Below are 20801 nucleotides of genomic sequence, written 5' to 3' on the forward strand. Positions count from 1 at the left end.
ATGTCGCTGCCTGGTTGCCCACCCTGCCTGCCAGCAATTACCCCGACACTCAGATGCTTGAAAGACAAGCAGTCATGTTGAACTAGCAAAAAACCAAGCATAGCAACTTTAAATATACATTAAAATTACTTTTAAAATCTATCAGCTTGCTGTAACTTTTATTTTTTCTCTTACTTTCTGTTTGAAAATACAGCATATTTGTCTGGAAATGTGTACATATGCCACATTGAGAGACATGGAGACCTTCCAAAGAGGACACTACTGAAGAGGCGTTAGTGCCCCACAATTGCAAAGAGACATTCTCCAGTGTCCAGCATGCTTCAAGAAATGGTGCTGATAAAAACAGACAACAGTCCACCTGACTGACTAGAGTCTATCAGAAGGATGGAGCACTGCAAATGTATTGAGTCTAGTCACATTACTGCAGTATCAGATATCCTACATCTGTTTCCCACTCACTGCCAGATGCTGAAACACATGGAAAGGAAGAAGTGAGTTTTGGCTCAGTGTACAGTTTCCCAATAAGATCCTGAATTTGTAATCAAGAGATGTTATTTCTGACCTAGTGCTGTACATTGCTGTGTTTACTTTCAGCATGAATGTTTAAGTACTGGGGATTGACTCTCACTCAAATAGAAGACTCCTTATTTTATTACTGAAATGAAAGCCACCTTGCAGCTCTTAAACTATAATATTTTTTTAAATGGGTGAAAATAAAATAGAAAATAAAAGAGATAAACCAGCAAAAGGTTTATCTAGTTCACAAAAAAGTCCCAAGAATTAAGTTTGTTCCTAGGACCTGCAGAATTCTATTGGTTTTAAGGCTTGGGTTGTAATCATGTCTGGTGAATGCTAGTAGACATGCGTGAACCCATTCTTCAAGGCTAATTTAGTGTTTTTGTATCACAAGCATTAAATTAGTTCTGTGAGCAGAATAACATTTGCTCACATTGTGAGTGCCTTGCCCACAACCTAAAAGTCTAACTCTGGTTTTTGCCTTGTGAATAAAAGTGTTCTCAATGAAAGATAAATCGCTGTGTTTGCTTGCAGAGCTGTGCTGGAAATGAGGACCAGGCTGCTCATGTTAATGTTTATACATTTATGAAGCTGTGGGGTGCCATTAGATGCAATAGGATTTATTAACTGCATTTTCACAGCATTGCTTAGAGAATTCAAAGTGAATAGATAATTCAGATATATTTTACCAATTATTATTATTTTGCACAGAGTAAGACTCATTGAATCTCTTGCTCTCCAGCTAATAATCTTACAGCTAGTTCATTCATTCATGCATACAGGCACCCACAGATTCCACCTCAGAAGGCACATGAGGGATCATTTTTTCTCAAAGCAACCCCGTGTCAAAATCGTATCTACACAGGGAAAAATTACACGCAAGTTGGCGAGTTAGATTTTTGAAATGCAAGTGCCTGTATGTTTGAAATGGTTCTAACAACCAAATGTAAGCATCAAAATAAGCATACATTCTGAATACATTGGTTTGTGCTTCTTAGTACAGGTATATACATGAGAATTGCAGGTGACAAATGAATCACTTCTGTGACATTTGTGTTCCTGGCACATTCCACTGCATGCACAGTCTTGGCACCCCTCTTTTACTTCCCTCACTGATTAGTACTGAGAAGCATCCTGACTCCTGTGTGAAACATTTTAGATCTAATATGAGGCCAGGCACGCCCATTCCCTCTTTCTCTGAACAATGAGAATTCAGCATCCCAGCAATCATGCAGCCTTCTGCTGGGTTCAGGTTATCTAAATCAGGGCAATGTGTATATCCTGTGCATGGTGGGACATCAATATAATGAGATGCGGAAATAGAATTAACTCTGCCCAATTATGTTCTGGTTTTCCGCAAACCCTAATGTGAACATCAGATTTACCCCAAAGCATGCTTGAAATCATGCTTGAAAGTGGATGGGGAGGGGGAAATCCATCTTTTGACATAACTATGCTGATTTACCATTCAGCAGAGTGTTTAACTTATTTGGGGGTGACTAAACAACATAAAATTGTCTTGAGTATTGTCTAGAATTACTTTTCCATGTACATTAATTATACACGGCAATCCAGGAAATGTAACATCTTTTTTTAAAGCCAGTTTGATTACATATCATGTCAGAACTCTCTTCTCATAATCAAATACATGATAACATCCATAACCCATGTTTTGAAGTTGGCTTATTTAAACCATGTTTTGCGGGGTTTGGAGAAAATGATGAGCTGCAGTTAATTAAAAAAAACAAAGAGAAGTGAAAGCTTTCAAATTCCACCTCCCAGCTGTGCAGGAAGAGGAAGAAGGAGGGGGAAGCCTGCAAGCCAGAGGCTCACTGCAGCATTGTGAAAAACCTTTGGCTTTTTGCCTCCCAGCATCCACATTCATACAATGCAGATAAACATGTGAGCATGCTAAACCTACTATGCACTCACCAATCACTGTGATACAAGCAAACCAAATTCTTCTCCTGGTTATGTTACTTTAGACCTTATAGAACAAGCCCCCAAATTCCATTATCATTGGCCATTGGCCATATTGGCTGGGGTTGATAGAGTTGGAGTCTAACAACCTCTGGAGGCCTCCAAGTCTACCAGCCACCCTCTACCAGATGCCTTGGCTTTGCACTTTTAACACCTCATAAATTAGAAGGGATTTAACGAGAGACCATATTTGGATGGACTAATTAGGCTTTATCTGCATGCTTACCCAGCCAATGTTATTTTCCATGGTGGAGGGAAGAGCACGTGTCATATTTCCACTATTTGCATACAATGTTATAACACAGGTGCTTAAACAAGTGTTTATTTCTTCCCCATCAAGAGAGGAGAAGATCATATGAGCACTACATTTTGTTTCATGAGCATGGTGGAGGGATATGCAAATAACTGTTGTATCAAAGGTGTTCAGCAAGCTGAAAGCTCAGATTGAAATAATCGCAAAGGTGTCAGTTTATTTTGAAAACACTAACTGCTGATACCACTCTCCAAGTATAAGCATTTGCATAATATAGAGACTATGGTGAGATGTTCTGGAAGCCAAGCTAATTGAACAGTTACAAAAACGAGTCCCCTTTTCCAAGCAGGCATTTCAAAAACCACAAAATAAATGTGTGAACGATGGTTCTATATTATGTAAGAATAAATATTGGGCACCCAAGCAACAACTTGTTATTTTCTATCCCACACTTCCTCAATAAGGAGCCCAGGGCAGCAAACTTAATACATCTTAATACAATGAAAAATAAAATTCAAACATATTCAAACCTTAAAAACAATAACAACATCCAACAACATTTTGAAACGTCTAAAAGCATTTTAAAACAATCACATTCACAGCTTGTAGTTATAAGGCTGTCAGGAACAGTACCTTTCAGCTGTCAAATGCCTGGGTGAACAGGAATGTTTTTAAGTTCCTCCTGAACATTCATAATGAGAGAGACAGATGCATCTCACCAGGGAGGGCATTCCACAAACAAGAAACCAAGTTAAGGCTAACTGGGCAGCAGCAGCACCAACAACAGTACCCCTCCTGCTGATCATAGGGCCTATGGGAATGTTCAGGGAGGCAGGAGAGGATATATTAATTATATCCTTCCTAACTTATGTTAATAAGTTCTACAGTTTAGCAGAGTAACATTCCCCTTTTAAACTTACACAGCAGACTTCTTTGCCAGGCTTGTTTAAACCTCTAAAATAAGTTTCCTGGTAATTCCCCTTTATTCCCTCTTAAAAAGAATGGACACGACACAGACTTGTATAAAAGTTTACTCACATTCTGTTCACAGATGGATCCCAGAAGGCAGACTTAAGTTTCAAAATATATAGTTGTGGAATCTATCCCATAAGGAGATAGTTCCTAAGCCAAGAGAGCATCTCAGGCTAAGGAGATGTTGCTTCTTCGAGGAATTGAGTCAGAGAGAGAGATAGCTGCCTCCCCTGTGCTATTTTTTTACCTGCACAGGTGAGGACACGACCACCTCTGGTCACATGTAGAGGAAGTTTGTCCCAGCCCAGGAGGAAACAGGAAGTTCCGACTGGCTGGTCCAGACATCCCCTTTTTATGTCCACTCTAGGAACGTTGTATTTGATTGCTCTGTGTTTCACACCCCACAGGGCCCTGTATGGTTGTTGCTTGAGGAGGTGCTTTTTTGGGTACTGTTCAGAGTTTTGTGCTAGTACGAGCACCTTGATTTGAGCCTAGTAGCTCTGACAGCCTGAGCACTGCTTTCAGGACCGGTGACACATGGTCCCATCCAACCTAGCAGCCATTCTGCACTAGCTGTAGCCTCAGATGATCTTCAAGGGCAGCCCCATGTAGAGTGCATTACTGTAGTTCAGGCAGGAGGTCACCAGAGCATGGACAACTGAGGTCAGGCTATCCAGTGCTGGAACAGCTAAGCAAAGCATAAGCACTCATAGCCATGGAAACCTCTTGAGAGGTTAGCAATGGCAGACTAGGGAAACCATGCTCCAGATTCATGGATGACAGCTCCAAACCATGTCATAAAGATGTTAAATAGTGCAGGAGACAGCATAGCCCCTTTCAGCACCCCACAGAACAAAAGCCGTGAGGTTGAGCAATAGTCTCTGCCAATAGGGGTGGAACCACCATAATATGGTGCCTCCAACTCATGCTTCTGAGGCATTCCAGAAGGACACCATGGTCAATGGTGTCAAAAGCCATTGAGAGATCAAGCAAAATGAACAGGGGCACAGTCCCTATAGGACAATCAAGACTGTTTCAGTGCAAAAACTGGGCCTGAAACAAGACAAATCGGCATATATAACTTGCTTCCTCCAGGCATATCTGCAGCCGGTCAACTACTAACCTCCTGATCACCTTGTCCAGAAAGGAAATGGCTCCATCTTTATTACAGCAGTAAATAGTAATGTATAAATTGCATACTCTGTGAATACATCCATTTCAGCAGGTCTTCTGGTAAGGGGCACACGGCACAGGCAGTTAGTGACTGTGCCATGTGCCTGCCCTCCTTCAAGCCTGGGAAACTGTGGTTGCCCTTTCAGCCAGCCTTTGGGTCTGCGGCTGCTATTGTTGAATGCCAAACCAGCTTTGAATAACACCTCTCTCAACCATGATTTGATTGTGGATGAGGAGGCTGATCTGGTCTGTGTTACAGATCTGGATGGGTAAGCAGGATGGAGTTGGTCTGTACCAGATCCAGGAGCTCTTGGAGGAAAATGATTTTCTAGATGCCTTTCAACCAGTGTTTAGGTCTGGTTTAGGCACAGAAACTGCTTTGGCCACCTTGTATGATGGAAGCAAGGAACCACTGTTGGAAGAGAGACAGGGGAAATGTGTCCTTGTCAATTGGCTTTCGATACCATTGGACATGATATCCTTCTGGGGCAACTGTCCAAGCTAGGAGTGGGTGGCACCGCTTTGTGGTGGTTCTGGTCTTGGATGGTCTTTTCCAGAGGGTGATGCTTGGGGAGTGCTCATTGGCCCTGTGGAATCTTCAACGTGTGGTTCCTCAGGGTACAATTTTAACTCCTATGCTGTTTAACATTTATACAAAACTTCTGAGTGGGGTTATCCAGCGTTTTACAGTGCACTATCAGCAGTATGCTGATGACACATACCTGCAGGTGTGGCAGTGGATGTACTGGACCATTGTTTTGCTTGGTAATGGACTGGATGAGAACCAATAAACTGAAGCTCAATCCAGCTAAGACTGAAACACTCTTAGTGGGCTGTTTGCTAAACCAGATGGCGGTGAGGTTGCTTGCTCTTCATGGGGTTACACGCCCTCTGAAGGAGCGGGTACGTAGCTTGGGGATACTTCTGGATCCTTTGCTGTCACTTGAGGCTAAGATTGCTTTATTGGCACAGAATGCCTTTGGCTGGTGGCCTAGCTGCACTCCTGGACAGGGATGGCCTAACCTATGTCATCTATGCTGTGGTAACCTCTAGGTTAGATTACTGCAATGTGTTATGTGTGGGGCTGCCTCTGAAGGCAGTTCAGAAACTTCAGCTGGTACAGAATTCAAGGCCAGGTTGATCATCAGCGAAAGGCGGTTTGAGCTTAGTACACTGTTCCTGGACCAACTGCACTAGCTGCCAATTAGCTTCTGGGCCCAATTCAAAGTGCTGGTTTTGACCTACGTATAAAGCCTTAAACAGCTCAGGACTGCTGTAGCTCAAGGACCACCTCTCTCCATATGAACCTACTGAGATCCTCATCTGAGACTCTTCATCGTGTGCCTCCTCCTCGAGAGCTCCAGAGGATGGCAACACGAGAACAGGCCTTTTCTGCAGTGGCTCCCCATTTGTGGAATGCACTCCCCAGGAAGGCTCACCCGACACCTGCATTACATTATCTTTAGGCGCCAAGTGAAGATGTTTCTCTATAACCAGGCCTTGGGCTGATTAACATTCTATGGACTTTTAAAGGTCTTTGTGGGAGGGGGGGGGGTTATTGGTCTGTTTTTATTATGCATTTTGTGTTCTCATTTTGTATTTTTATGTTGTGAGCCATCCTGTGATTGTCGGGAAAAGGGTGGTATGCAAATTTAATAAATAAATAACAATGAAAAATACTGAGTTTAACTAATTTTGAATACCACCCAAATGCTTTTTACAGCATGATAACCTTTGCACATAGTGAAATCTCTGGGCCTCTGGGAAGGAAGGCCCTAATGCCAAATGCAGTTCACAGACAACACACTTAAAGAGCTCCAAAAATCCAGCCTGTGGAGTGTAGGGGGAGCTTCAAAGTCTGTAACTGGCTGCTACTCCGTTATACAAAATAGGCAGCTGTCCCTGGACTGATATCCCCCCTACCCACAAGCAATTTCTATCTATTACGGTTGCAAAATGAGAGACAAATTCTAGCATAGTACCAAACCCAGAAGTCCATACAGACTTGTTCTTGCGTAGGTATGCAACTCATAACAAAAATGGCGCAGAAAAACCACATAGGAATGGGAATGAGTAGGGAGCTGCCGCACAACTTAAGGGGCTCCAGGAGTGAAACAAAAACTTATGAGAAAGACATAGCCAGCCAAAGGTGGACTTTGGTAATATTTTGTAAAATGGCAAGGCCTGTGCGGGGCCAAAATTTAGTGCCTCCAAGTGGATCTTCTCGATTATGGATCTTCTTAAGATTTGTGCCCTCTTGGCTTGGTGCTCTGTGCAGGGGAACCATTTGCACCGCCTTAAAGCTGGCGCAGCTCCAGCCCTGCAAAGTCTACAGGTTGTGGCACACAACAGCTTTCTGTATTTGCAGATTCGTAGCCTGTTCCTTCTCAGGTTCCTCCTATCCAGCACTTGGGAAACTCTCTGGCAAATGTTTGTGCCCCCTAGAGACACAAGCCTCCCACTTCCAAGAACCATGAGATTTGGATAACCATTCAATCTGAGAGGACACTGATTTCATTCATTTGCAAGATATGGGCCCCTAACTAATTCTGCATTTTGCTTTGCATCTAGTGAAAAGCAGCCATTTTAGTAATTCAATTTTCATGGATTCTCCTAAATAGGAATTACCACAGACCATCCTTTAATAACTCCCTGCACCCTGAAGAAAATATAATTTAGAATAACACAATTCCATAATTGAGATTTCTCAAGAGTCTGATGTAGAACGCAATTTTTTTTAAAGCAAAATGTGTTGAGTGTAGAATTCATATTTCAGGTGCATGAATGTTAGTTTCTAAACTCCAGACTGTATCCTGCTATGGCCATGAAGGCTGGTGAATATTTTGAGAATTCTGTAGATTATTATTTTAACCCCAAACCCAAATGCATGAAATTTTGCACAAACTACATGACTTTGTGGTTCACTTCTTTTGAAAAATCTTGGTGCTTTCAATGCTTTTCCATAATGATAACACCTGGTTTTTTTGTTTTTGTTTTCATTTTATTGCAAATATTTCATTACGATTGTGCTTTGGAGCCTTGGGGCATCTAAAGTAATTTAAAAGAACAATTGTGCGGCTAAATGTAAAGCTTCACCTTGCTGCAGAGTTATTGAATACAGAACCTTGACTTAGAAAACATTATTTGCAAACAATATAACATTTTAGTTGCTTTTTCTTATAAGTGTGACTCAAGATAATAAGGGCAAAACTATAGACTAGATGATGCTTACTGAAAATTTATAATTGTAGGACTGAACAGACATCCTTTTGAACTCATACAGTGTCTGTCTCTCTCTCTCCCTCTGTGTGTGTGTGTGTGTGTGTTTGAAATTAATAGGGAATACAGTTTTAACAGCTGTCACCTGGTAAAGTGACCTGTGATCCTAAACCACTTGATAACATTCAATAAATTGGTCCAAAATCTTAAGATGTACAAAGGAAGGCAAATTATGTATTTAAATGAACCTATACAGTACTCTGTATTTAGAGAACAGCTCTGTGCCACAACAAATCCAGTCCAACAGCTATGTTTGGCGACCCACAACAGATTTGATAGACCCAGTTTTCTGCTTGCACAGGAAGGCAAAGAACCACGCAAAGCAGGGGAAAGTTGCCAAGCACCTAGCACGTGGGTGGTGCTGCGCTGGATTTGACCATCTGTACAGGACTGATACAAAAGATGCAAAGTTTGGGAAACTTTGGCATTACAACAAACAAAACATCTGCAGGGTGCATTGCAAGTGGTAACAGAGAACGCATTATCTGACCCACTATGCTGGTGAAACCTAAACTTACCCAAAGTGTGCCCACTTACTTGACGTCCCTTGTACTACTTATTTTGAATCAAGTTGCCCTGAAATCAACAGGACTTGCTTCCAAATAAATGTTTTGGATCTCAGGCTGAGAGGCACCAGAAAGTGTGTTTAGAGGGATTTATTGATGGTTGGTTTGTCTGAAGCCAGATTGGAGAAGATGTGGGTGGGAATTGGGTCAACAGAACCTTGTTTTCGATTTTGCCAGTGAGCGCTGCAGGTTAAGCCGCACAGTATTAAAGGTCAGCTTCTGCCACAAAGGGCTTAAGCCAGCCGTTTTAGGCCACAGCTAAACAGAGTCAGCCCAAGACGTTTTGGCACCTGAGGCGGACCACAAAATGGCACCTCCTTCCCTACCAAGGAAGAAGGGGTGAGAGAAGATCTCTATCAGAAACAAGGGGGAAATAAACATATACAATGGGATGTGCTGCCTCTGTGTTTCTGCTGCTTGAAAAGGTCGCCTCTCCTTTTCTCATGTGAGGGCAGCTCCTGGCTAGTTTTGTCCTCAGTGAAACAGGAATAGCTTCCTGCAAATTGAAAGTATTTCCATAAACAAGGTTACAAATAAGTATTTGAATATGTGATTTCCAAAAGCCCTAAAGTATTCATCATTATGAATTGAAAGCAGAAGCTTTCATTAACTAGAAATGCCATGCTTTGTCACTTCCTATATTTTTTTAACACAACACACTTTTTCACTGTGTTTTACCACATTTCACTGAATTTCCTGGAACGATTTATTTTCTAGGTCCCCAATATTTCACTCTAACGTGTTTGTCAGATGATCCATTTTGCTTTAACAGCAGCAACAAAATGTTACATCCAACTATAACCCAAAGGTGTTGACTGTGACCTTTATTACAGTAGCAAATTGTGTTCTTTTTTGGGTTTTCATCATAAAGAGCTAATGCCAGTGATCAAATAATCTTAGAATTTGTTATTTAAAAAGTGTATCAGTTAAGCCTTTTTTTTTCATAAATCAAGTTTTTTTATTTTAAAAATCTGAAAACAGAGATTTTGAAATAATTTCCTCGGTTGTTAAATTTCAGAAGTCAAGAATATATTGGTCAAACTTGAGTTTAAAATGTGGAGTTAACTTTTGTTTTCCGATATCTAATGTAAATATTTGTACAGAATATTATCTTTTGTATATTTTTGTGAAAATGTAGTTCCCCAAAGGATACAAAAGATTTAATAAAAAATACATTTATGTTACTGCTTAATCTTTTATATTATACCCTAAGGAGCCCAGACGAACACCCATTTCTGCCATTTAGATTCCAGGATACACCTATGTATAATTATAGCAGAGTACTGTTTCAAGGAAAACCAGTACTTCAATACACAGATTATTAGCAGGCCTGTCCATACTCCTTCGCTCCTGAGACTAGCCATCCAGACTAACTGCAATGAAGGCAACAGATACAATTTAGGCCTTTCCCTAAACAGCAGTTAGAAGACAGAATGCTCTTTCCCTCATACAAACTAGCTTCCAGGAGTGAACTCTAAAGCAAAGCTGAAGGATACGTCAATAACTTAACAGCTAGCCAGACTGTACCTTAACCAGGTTTATAGTCAAACTTTAAAATCTGGTTTCAAATGCTAGCCGTAGCAAGCTTTGACACCAGTACTAACTGCCCAACCCCTTCACGTAGCCAATTTGAATAAACTGGGAGAGGGAAATTCAGTCTGTTGGGATGGGGTGCTGACAGCTGACCTGCAGTTATATCTCTCCACCAGCCTGATTTCCATTCAAAATAGTTCTATTTAATTTATTCCATTTATATCTTGCCTTTCTTCCTAGCTGGTCTCTCATTCAGGCACTGACCAGTCCCAGACCTATCATAATCCACATACTTTAGATGTTATTAAATTGGTAACATTTCCCTACCTTTAAGAGCTTGCTTACTATTTTCTAGAAAAGAAATTTAAATGGCAAAAAATAAGGTGAGGTAATCTATACTGAAGATGATGGTTTCTTTAAAGCACATATGAGTTATATTACTTTAACAACGATTTCCCAAAACAAACAGTTTCTTTGTAATGAAATAATTTTTTCCAGTCGTGGAATGGATGGTCCCAAGGAGATTTGTAAAATTGTGAGCAAAAGGAGAAACTTACTGGCCCAACGTAAGTAGGACAATAACCGTGCCTTGACATTTTTATTAGTGTTAAAGCAAAATCCTCTTCCCTACTGACATTTTTACAGTAAAAATATGTAAAACCAGTTATTAAATATACAAGTTTTGAAAATTTCACATTTCAAGTAGGCAATCGACTTCATTTTATGAAACAATATAGATTCAAGGCCTGGCATATACAATAGCTTTTACAGCATCTTGTTCCATCAGTGACTATCCGCCATCATTGTACAATGATGAATTATGGGTTGTGCAAATTATTCACTGAAAAAAATAAATACAGAAAATTAGAAAATGTGTCATGATAATTATCGTTCTGCCCTAAAAATCACCAATCCCCATATATTTCAAAATTAGGGAGAGCAAAACTCTGAAAAATGAGTTTTCAACATATGATGAAGAACTGCTCAAGTTTCTTGCAGTTTTTGCCTAACAAGCTTGTTAAGCAGAATGATCATGCATTTTCATGTTTGATGAGCATGTGCAATTTAACAGAGTAAGAGAAATACATTACCTAGTTTGGGTTCGGGTCCATTTTAAGGCATGACGTGGTGGTACAGAAACAGAAGGATGGTAAAACGTACAGTCGACTCTGGTACACTGAGTGTTAAACCTGCAATGCTATGAAAATAACGGGACTGAGAAAAGGCAATGGCAAGGGAGTTCAGTTTTGCCTGTTTAGTTGAATCCATAGAGTGTACACTACTTGCACATTTCTATTTACAGCATATCTTTAATACAACCTTTCAAATATATGACTTGGGTAATCTTAACATAGGGTGGAAGATTTCTGCGGTCGATTGACTACTACAAATCCTAGGACCAGTTCAATAAAATTCACTTGATGAATAGCACCCGATGAACATGTGAACCGAGTCAATGTAAAAACATTGTATTTATAAGGTGATATGAAATTCCCATCTGGATTGTTATCGACAGTTCATTCACTGATGCATATCACCATGTGATGCCGCATACATCAAGGAATGAATATGCATACGGCAACCAAATCCTACAATGGAAGGGGAAGTCCATTTTCACTTATTTCCCCCTTTCCTCTGGTGTCCCTTACTGCTGTCCTTCAGACCTGCTCCAGAGGGTTGGAGGATCCTTTGGAACAGCAAGGGACAAAGGGTGGAACAGGAAAAGGGGGACACAATTGGATTTGACAATAGTTAAAATCTAAAATAAGGTGCATATAAATTGCAAACTAGGACTACTTCTTGAGTATAACAAGATCTGTGCCTAGCCCTCCTTCCAGGTTCATATATACAATGCATGTGTGTGTGCATGCATGCACACAGATGTTGTCAAGCACAGCATAAGGTACTCTTGAAGGCTGGAAATATTAGTAGAGATTATTTAACAGGGCTGGGCTAATACTTCATATTCCCTGGGCGCAGAATGAGTTCCACTTAAAGCTTCAGCCCAACTTTTTGAAACTCCCCTGCAGAGGAAATGAAAATATGGTACTTACTTTGGGATGGTAGAAAGGGCATTCCATTTTCTTACAAGCAGGGAAAAATCGACAGAGTTGGCTGCTAGAAGATGTTGGCGGTGCTGGAGGTGGAGCTGCAAAACCCATTAATGGAGGAGGGAAGTGACCGATACCAGACACAACAGCGAATGGTTTCACATGTATCGACAACATTCAAAAAGACTGCAATTTCAATTCCTAAAGTTCAACTACAGGAAACTGTTTCTGGAGGCAAGTGAGACAACCACCTTGCTGCACTAAGATGGTCTGGATCTGGTCAGTTTCTGGATGGAAGATTGTAGGATCCATTTGCTGCAAATCCCATAAGATCATGACAGACCAGATATAAATATAATGGATAAATAAGCAGTTCAAAACCAAAATTCAGGTTGCTTCAGAAAGACGCAACATGGACGAAAACACACAACCATTTTTCCACCTGTGTTCAAAACACAGCTTTCTGCAAAATTTCACGGTCTGTGAAAGGGGAAAACACAGCTCAAATCATGTTGCACCACAAAGTTGTTTCCAAGCTGAAAAGCAGAGGGAGGAGGAAGGAAAAACAGAGAGACTGGGAGTCTTGGGTCCTCCAAGGAGGACAAGGAAGTTGCTGCTGGAAGCAGCAGCAATGAGCCAGGCAAAGAAGGGGAGCGCCTTCCTATCATCCCACAAGCTGCTGTCTGTCCTTGTGGGACAGGGCTGAGTTCAGAGACCTGGGACTGCCTCCTCTTATGTTAAAAAGACAACTTTGTGATGTCTTTTAAATTATCATTCAGCAGCCTGCACTGCTGCAACCAAAACATTACGAAACATGCATACCGCAGACTGCAACGGTCACAACTAACAATGGTTGCAACATGATTCTATCTTATACATTCGCCATTGTTTGCAACACACTGGTTGGCAGAGCTGTTGGACTGGCATATTTTGTTTTATGCTTTTTTCGGCGGTGGTGGTAGGGGGAAGGCAGAGCTGACGAAGAGCACTGTGAACTTTTTACGCTGTGGTTTGGCACAGCGGATTTGCTGCTGGACTTTTCTTTTGACGTTAGCAAATGGCAAGTTTGGTGTGCCGCTGTGCTGCATTTTCAACAACTGTTTCAGCCATCCGGGAGTGTGTGTGTGTGTGTGTGTGTGTGTGTGTGTGTGTGTGGAGGTCAGAATCAACACTGACCCAATTGTTATCAGAGGCAGGAGGAACCCAATCAAAGGTCCATCTAGTTCAGTATCTTGTTTTCTTGTTTCCCAACTTGGCCAATCGGAGGCCTCTGGGAAACCCACAAGCAACCTGCCTTTGGTTTCGCTAGATCAGATTCTGCCCACATCAAAACATGGAATAGCAATAAATCTTTACCTGGTTTAGGAGGTGGCAGTGGGGTCCGACGACTGGCATGAGTGTAGGGGCAATCTGGCTTGGTGCACTTGGCATCGTATTTACAATTTGGATGGATGAACAAGCATTTGTCCGCAAATTTGCAGTTGGGAAAAACTCTGAAATGTGAAAGGGAAAGCTGCTGGGTAAACTTGTTAGAATGCACTCACTTTTTCAAAATAACATCTATCTTTACACCTCAGTCCTCATCCCTGACATCAAATACAGTTTTACTTAAATCAAGACATTGGTGCTCTTGGGCTAAAATTCTAAAGGAAAACCTCAATTCCGTTTTTTTCAAAAAACCCTCTGGCTTCAAGTGCTTTCCATGCTCAAATAATAAACGGGCAGAAATCTGCAAGTTAATTCTAGAGAGTTCAAGGCAACAAAAAAAGTTACATGTGTGCCAGAATCAAGGTCTGCCAAGTTGGTAAGGTCTGGGTTTTTCCAATGAAATCCCCAAACTCTAAAATGGGCATAAAAAGAGCCAAAATGGATCCCAATGATGTCAGTGAACATACTCAATGCTGAACTGAAGGGGGGGGTAAGGTTAGTTTCAGACCTCTAGAGAACTGATCTGATGTTTGTGGATTAAGAACTGGACTGGTGGGGAAAGGGGCATCTTGTCACTGCCACATCATCCTGAGCACTCAGCCCTCTGCAGTGACCCGTTTCATTCTATGCTTTGTGGATTTTTTAGATCACAGATGAATTAAATGCTCTGAGAAAGGGCTAAAGAGCTGAATAGTGTTGACATAAAACTGCTCAAGGAACTGCAGAACAATATATGAAGTAGCAATGCATTCTGAAACACTAAAAACAGCTTTTCAGCTCTTCCCCCAAACCTCGCTGTACTATATATACATCACAGTGTTAACTGTATTCCCTCTTTTCGTAATGATTTGCCTCTATCACAATTAAATATATACCGTATTTTTCGCCCTATAGGACGCACTTTTTCCCCTCCAAAAATGAAGGGGAAATCTGGGTGCGTCCTATGGGGCGAATGCAGGCTTTCGCTGAAGCCTGGAGAGCGAGGGGGGTCGGTGCGCACCGACCCCTCTCGCTCTCCAGGCTTCAGGAAGCTATCCGCTAGCCGTGGGAGACGCGGCTCTCCCATGGCTAGCGGAGAGCTTGCCGACACCCAGAAGCTTGGGGCGCGCTGAACTCAGCAGGCCCAAAGCTTCGGGCTTCGTGCAACCCTCCACTAGCTGTGGGAGAGCTGCGCAAAGTCGCAGGGCTAGCGGAGAGCTTGCTGGCACCCAGAAGCTTGGGGCGCGCTGAGCTCAGCACGCCCCAAGCTTCGGGTTTCGCGCAGTCCTCCGCTAGCCGTGGGAGCGCTGCGCAACTTCGCGCAGCTCTCCCACAGCTTGCGGATAGCAGCCTGTTCTGGGGGCTGGGGTCAGGGGAAGCTCGGGCTTCCCCCGCCCCAGCCCCGCACCTGGGGGGGAAATAATTTTTTTTATTTATTTCCCCCCCAAAAAAAACTAGGTGCGTCCTATGGGCCGAAAAATACGGTACTTCTATAGTGTATTTTTCTCACAGCTATTTTCTTCACAATGTTTAGAATACTATTGCCTGGAAGGTCCAATAGTGTGTTAGCACAACAGATGACTTTGTTTCAACTCCCTTAGTCCCTCTTAGTTGCAGACACTCATCCCTAGTCAAACAGCTGTAGTTTAGGCAGGGCTTCTTGTAACCCAGAATATAACAGTAATTGTGATCTCTGTAGCGTCATCAATAAAGGTCACTGCCCTAAAGGAGTAGACAATCTGAATGTTCCCAGTAGGGGCCTATCAGAGGGAGGGAGAAAAGGGTAACAGGAGTCCAACAAATGTGCTTGCTAGATAGAAAGCCAATGACAACTGTAAATCAGATCCAGTGATGACCTGCCTCTGAATGCCCATTGTGAAGGGAGAGATCTCTCTTCTCGCCCAAATTCTCCCTGCACTGCAGAGCTCAAGTGAGGAAGAGATTCTTAAACGTCAAGAGTCTGGCATAGCTCTGTGCTCATTCCCTTGGCTAGCAAAATTAGAATAAATTATTCAAGCTAGTGAACATGCTCCATTTGCAGAATGCCCACAGGTGACAGAAAACACTTTTTTTAGTGCGGAATTTGATGGCCCTAGTTTGAGGACTGGGAACCTGTGTCCCTCTGTATGTTGTTAGCTTGCATCTTCCATCACCCCTGACCACTGGCCATACTGCCTTGAGCTGTAGGGTCCTTCAACTTTAGCCTCAGTTGGGTACATGAAACCCTGACTACGCTGCACCTGTTTGGCTACACCTTTTCTACTGTGGTGATGCAAGAAGCCAACCAACTCCACAGCTGTTAGGAAGCAGAGCTGGAAACCCAAGAGCAGACCCACCTCCCTTCTCTCCCAGAAGCCTAGCATCCTGTTTACTACTGTGGTCAGCCAATGGCTTTTGCGAAGCACACAAGCCTGGCAGAAAGGCAATTGCCCTTCAAATATATTCCCTCTACTTGGTGTTCAGAAACGAACCGACCTGACCCTGGAACTTCAATTAGGCGTTATGACGAATAACCAGTGGCAGACCTCTCCTCCTCCTTGCCTCTGTCCAATCCCCTTTTGCCCTTCAAGCTAGTGGCCATTGCCATAACCCGTGGCACAGAAATTTCATTCCAGTGCAGTGGAGGCTTTTGCTCAGGACTAATACAGAGGAGAGGACAGGGGGAGAAGCTAATTTTTGTGCACGCTGTGCCTGAAGACCAGGAGGGCCAACTGCATCAAGAAGCATTTGTACCACTAACTTGCATGGCAATGTGGGGTGATGGAAGGCACATTCGTCTCCATTTTTGCAGGCGGGCCAATACTTGCAGCGCTCGGGTACTTTTTCCGCTTTGTGCAGGGCACCAACATCCTCCATCTCCACTGCAGAGAGAAAGCAAAGAGGCTCCAGTTGATCTCAGGTGGTTTGGCTGTTCAAATTTAAGACTGTTTCCATCACAGGGATTATTTACCTACATCAAAACCATGCAAATTTGAGACTCAAAAGTGTCAAAATGTGATGGGGTGTGCTATTTATTTAAAATATTCCTGCCCCACCTAGGCCTCCAGGTCAAGAGAAGAAAAATAAACAGAATATTTGTTTAAAATAAAAAACAATAATTATAAGGCAGCAGCGATTGAAAAATACAATACATAACCAGCTGTGGTTACACATGTGACATGGGGAAATCGCTCCTGGGCCATGATTTCATCTCTGGGACAGAAGCATTTCTGTCCTAGGCAACTGTATAGCCTGTGGCTCCTGGCCCAAACAGTAGAGATGATCATAACTAGCTACCCCCCAGGACTTAAGAGTCTACTCTTGGCTGCTTCAGTCCCAGATGAGCTTTCAATAAATCAGGAACGCAGGGTTGGCAAAAGTGGTGATCCCTTCAGATGTTGTTGTGCTCCAACTGTCCTAAGCCTCATCAGGTGCATGGCCAATGGCCAGGGATGATGGGAGTTGTAATCTGGCAATATCTGCAGGACCACAACTCCCCAACCACTGCTTTAAATGTGGTGCATCCAACCAGGGCCTGTGCTGTTGGCTAATTATGCTTAGACAATGTTGAGGGTGGGGATCAGAGCTGTGTTCGTCCCAATGTTGAGAAGGTCTGTTAGAAAAGAAACCTGCCACGGGAACTTAGCCTGAAGTTCAGTCACTGCATTCCTCCCTGCCTTGTGCTCAGCTCGAGTTGCCCAAAGAAAGCAATGCAAATAAAGAAGCTTTGCAACGAAGCTAACAAAAGATGCTTATCCACTGGGGATGGACTGTTACCATCGGTGCTCTCCAGCTGTCTGGATATAATGTGCATCTGTTGCGCACGAAGGCTTCTTAATCCCTTGTTGGCTGTTGCTTTGGGGGCAACTGGCCTTACTCCTTCCATGAGACTCATTTCCTCCTCCTCTTGATCAGACAAGTATCCTGGCGGGCTGGGGACTCCATCCAAGGTGACTATGAACTTGGGACTAGCAGGCTTCTCTGGCTGCACAAGCTGCTCCCTGAGATGAGAGAGGGGAACCCAGAAGGAACGTCAAAGCTACTGAAACAGAGAGCAGACTAAATGTGCGACAGTACAACACATTCACACCCAATTCATGACAATCTGTGAAAGTCTTCTGTTGACAAAAGATTGAACTTTGTTTTTTTTAAAGATACATTCTTATCTCTAAACCACTTTCCTTAAACTTCTGATAACTGAGATATGCATTTTTTCTAAGCTAAAATAGAAAAGATGCTCCCTTCTCAGTTTGTGTAAGAAGAGAACGTAAGATTCCTGGTGGATCAGACTAGAGGCCTCTCTAGCTGAGCATCGTCTTTCTCAGTGGCCATCCAGATGCCTTTGGGAGGTCTCCAAGCAGGATGTGAGACCCGAAGGACTTCCTGTCCCCAGAGGCGACTGATTGGCTGAGTCTGTATGAGTCATTGCTCTTCCAATCAGAAGGCCCATTCAGAACTCTGACTCAGGCAGGGGCACAGTAAGTAGGCTTCTTGCTAGCACAAGGCAGTGTGATGGTCACCCGTTTAAGATGGTTTTAAGAAGGAATTAGACAAGTTTGTGAAAAATTAAGATTGTCAGTGGCTACTGGTCACAATAGCTGTATTTATGATCAGAGGGAGCATGCCTCTGGACACCAGTTTCTGAGGAACAGCAAGCAAGAAAGGGCTATTCTCCTACTATCTGATTGCACCCAATAAGGACATGGCCTTCCCTCAGCTGCTTTTGTAGGTGGATTCTTTGGGCTCATTCAATCAACTGATTTATTGCAATGTACTAGCAGTTTGTGAATTATTGGACTAAAGTAGCCCTGTCATTTAATGAACCATTTGAAAGCAGGTAAAAAAGGCCAGGGAGAGGAATTAGGGCAATTCGCCATGGCTCTCTTTTTTAGAAAAGGAGTAAACACATCTTCAAAGCTAAGAGACCTAATTCACACAACCCCTTTGACGTTTCCTTATGTATGATGCGACTGAGCACCAAAACACACCACTCATGTAATCAGGTGTGCCAGTTGCTGCAAATAGGTAAGTAAGCTTGAGCTTCTTAAGCCTTTTACTGAATTTTTAAGAAACAACTTTTTACCTTGTCTGTATGAGCCGTCCTGAGAGTGCCTGTAAGGCCTCCGAGGCCCTCTTACCCACTTCCAGATTCTGGGGCACCATTATCTCCTCGGACAGCTTGGGCTTCTTCAAGATAAATGATCTGGTGTCTGTGTGGACCATCGATTCCAAGTCATAGTAATCTAAGCCAGAGAAAATGGCAGAAGTGTTCGAATCAGGCTGCCGTAACCCAAGCACGGGGACAAGTGTGAAGCTCTTTAATGAGGATAAGCAAAGTCACGCAGCCTGCCCAGCTGAGCATTAAACTAGCATATTTTCCACTGCAGCAGGAACAGAACTGGACAGGCATCCCCTCACTTGTGTGCGACCACATATACACACGGCACCAGGAAATCAATCAATCAATCAATCAATCAATCAATTAATTCTAACCTGAAATGGTGGGAGAGCTGGAAAGTCCTTGTGGCTGGTAAGGAGACCCTCCAAGAGCCCAAATAGGATGCTAGTGAGCCAAAAGTCTAGAAGAAAAGACTCCAAGGGCCCCAAATGGCACACAGGAGCTCTCACGGCTGCCGCACTACCCTGCTCAACAGCTGTTAGATGGGAAGCTGCACTTACTGCAGTGGGCTCCCCACTAACGCACATTTCACTTATGTGTGCGAGAGCTTAGAATGTAACCTCAGAGTAAGTGGGGAGTTGCCTGTACAAGCAGCCACTGAAGTCAAGATGGCACTGCACTAGATAGGCTGCTAATTCAGTTCATATGCTCTCGTCACTCCTGGCCCAGCGGTCCTTTACTGGATACAAGAACGGCCACAAGAAACCATGCTTGCAACCGCTGCAGCACACAGTGTTAAACGTGGCACAGAGCTATGCACATGTATAGTCCTATCCCTGCTGCTAGCTCTGCACCAGGAGAAGCAACTAATATTGGATGTTAATTGAGCAAGAGTGGCATTGGTGGGGAAAGAGAGAGCAAGCAAAATAGGGGGCAACAGGGGGGATGGCCAACCCGTGCAGGCCATTGCATGACTGCATTAAAAGCATCTCTTAAGTACATGGGATGCTGTGTGGAAAGCTATCTAAGATTCATTGCTTGAACAAAGGTGGCTATTACAGCGCAGTCAGAATGAATGCCTTTGACATGACCCATCAGGAATTTCCCCCTGTGCAAGTCTCCCTGAAATAAATGGTGCCAGCCCAATAATCCATCTGCTTGATTTCATCTATTTAAATGGGACTTTCCTCAGAGAAGCTCCCAAGAGGGCTTTCAAGGCAAACAGAATGAACAGATCCGTGCTTCAGACCACTCAGTCAAATGAACTCCACAGTTTGCTACAATCTGAAATAAAAGTAATTTAAGCTTCTTTCTTCAACACAAAATTAATGCATCAATGTCGGACATAGTAACACAAAGTCCACTTGGGATTGGCTTTGACAGCAGGTGACAAAATAAGTACCTTCCCATTAGCAAAACACTGAAGGGACTTTTTTTTTCAAATATGATTTGGACTTTAACCTAATAAAAGTTAAATGGCGCTGTTTTAAACCTAAAATATACAGAGTTTTGGATGTAAGGAGGCTTTGGGAAGCCTGCTTTCTTTTTCTTTTTTATTAAACAACCACAGCTAACCTTGTGCCTTTTGTAATGCTTCTCCAATGGCCGGTTCAATCTGGAGACGGGAAAAGAGCTGCCTTTGCTGGGTTCCTAAAATAAATGTGGAATGAAAAAGTATTTTACTGCCTGTGCAACGCAAATTAAGGGACAGCTGTGCAGTCACTTCCTGCAACTCTATTCTTAACAAGTGCTCTCCCACCTTCCGCAAGGCACGGGATTCTCTTACAATCAGCTTCCACTTATTCTACTCATCTGCACAATGCTAGGAGATTTCTGCCTCTTCCTCTATGGACCTAATTGAGCAATACTTTACTCTTGGATTCTTCCTAGAGAGACTGGAAGTGGACTTTGGGCTTCTGCACTGCCTCCCTGCTCTGTAGCTGCTTTTATCTCATGAAATCAACATTACCTTG

General features: G+C 42.9%; 2 protein-coding genes across 7 annotated transcripts in view; one reads left to right on the forward strand and one right to left on the reverse strand.

Annotated features, from left to right (window-relative positions):
* EML5 (EMAP like 5) overlaps nucleotides 1-9921 on the forward strand; it is a 102789-nt gene extending 92868 nt beyond the window's left edge. For 3 of the 5 annotated variants that reach the window (XM_083730426.1, XM_083730425.1, XM_083730423.1), the window contains one exon: nucleotides 194-1025. Coding sequence is in view for 2 of the 5 variants with exons in the window: in XM_083730423.1 (XP_083586549.1) it covers nucleotides 194-230 (37 nt within the window). In the remaining 3 variants the exon portion in view is untranslated. Of the gene's footprint in view, nucleotides 1-193; nucleotides 2516-5574 lie in introns of those variants that run through there. The other 2 variants (XM_083730427.1, XM_083730422.1) reach the window with 1 other exon arrangement.
* ZC3H14 (zinc finger CCCH-type containing 14) overlaps nucleotides 9673-20801 on the reverse strand; it is a 33729-nt gene continuing 22600 nt past the window's right edge. The window contains exons 10-17 of one of the 2 annotated variants that reach the window (XR_014562941.1): nucleotides 20404-20478; nucleotides 18793-18952; nucleotides 17487-17710; nucleotides 15843-16591; nucleotides 13680-14639; nucleotides 12327-12421; nucleotides 11364-11470; nucleotides 9673-11113 (exon numbers count right to left, since the gene is read on the reverse strand). Coding sequence is in view for 1 of the 2 variants with exons in the window: in XM_083733940.1 (XP_083590066.1) it covers nucleotides 11107-11113; nucleotides 11364-11470; nucleotides 12327-12421; nucleotides 13680-13816; nucleotides 16471-16591; nucleotides 17487-17710; nucleotides 18793-18952; nucleotides 20404-20478 (926 nt within the window). In the remaining variant the exon portion in view is untranslated. The remainder of the gene's footprint in view (nucleotides 11114-11363; nucleotides 11471-12326; nucleotides 12422-13679; nucleotides 14640-15842; nucleotides 16592-17486; nucleotides 17711-18792; nucleotides 18953-20403; nucleotides 20479-20801) is intronic. The other variant, XM_083733940.1, reaches the window with a different exon arrangement.

Source organism: Podarcis gaigeae, assembly GCF_964106915.1.
Source record: "Podarcis gaigeae genome assembly, chromosome: 1".
Classification (NCBI taxonomy): Eukaryota; Metazoa; Chordata; class Lepidosauria; order Squamata; family Lacertidae; genus Podarcis; species Podarcis gaigeae.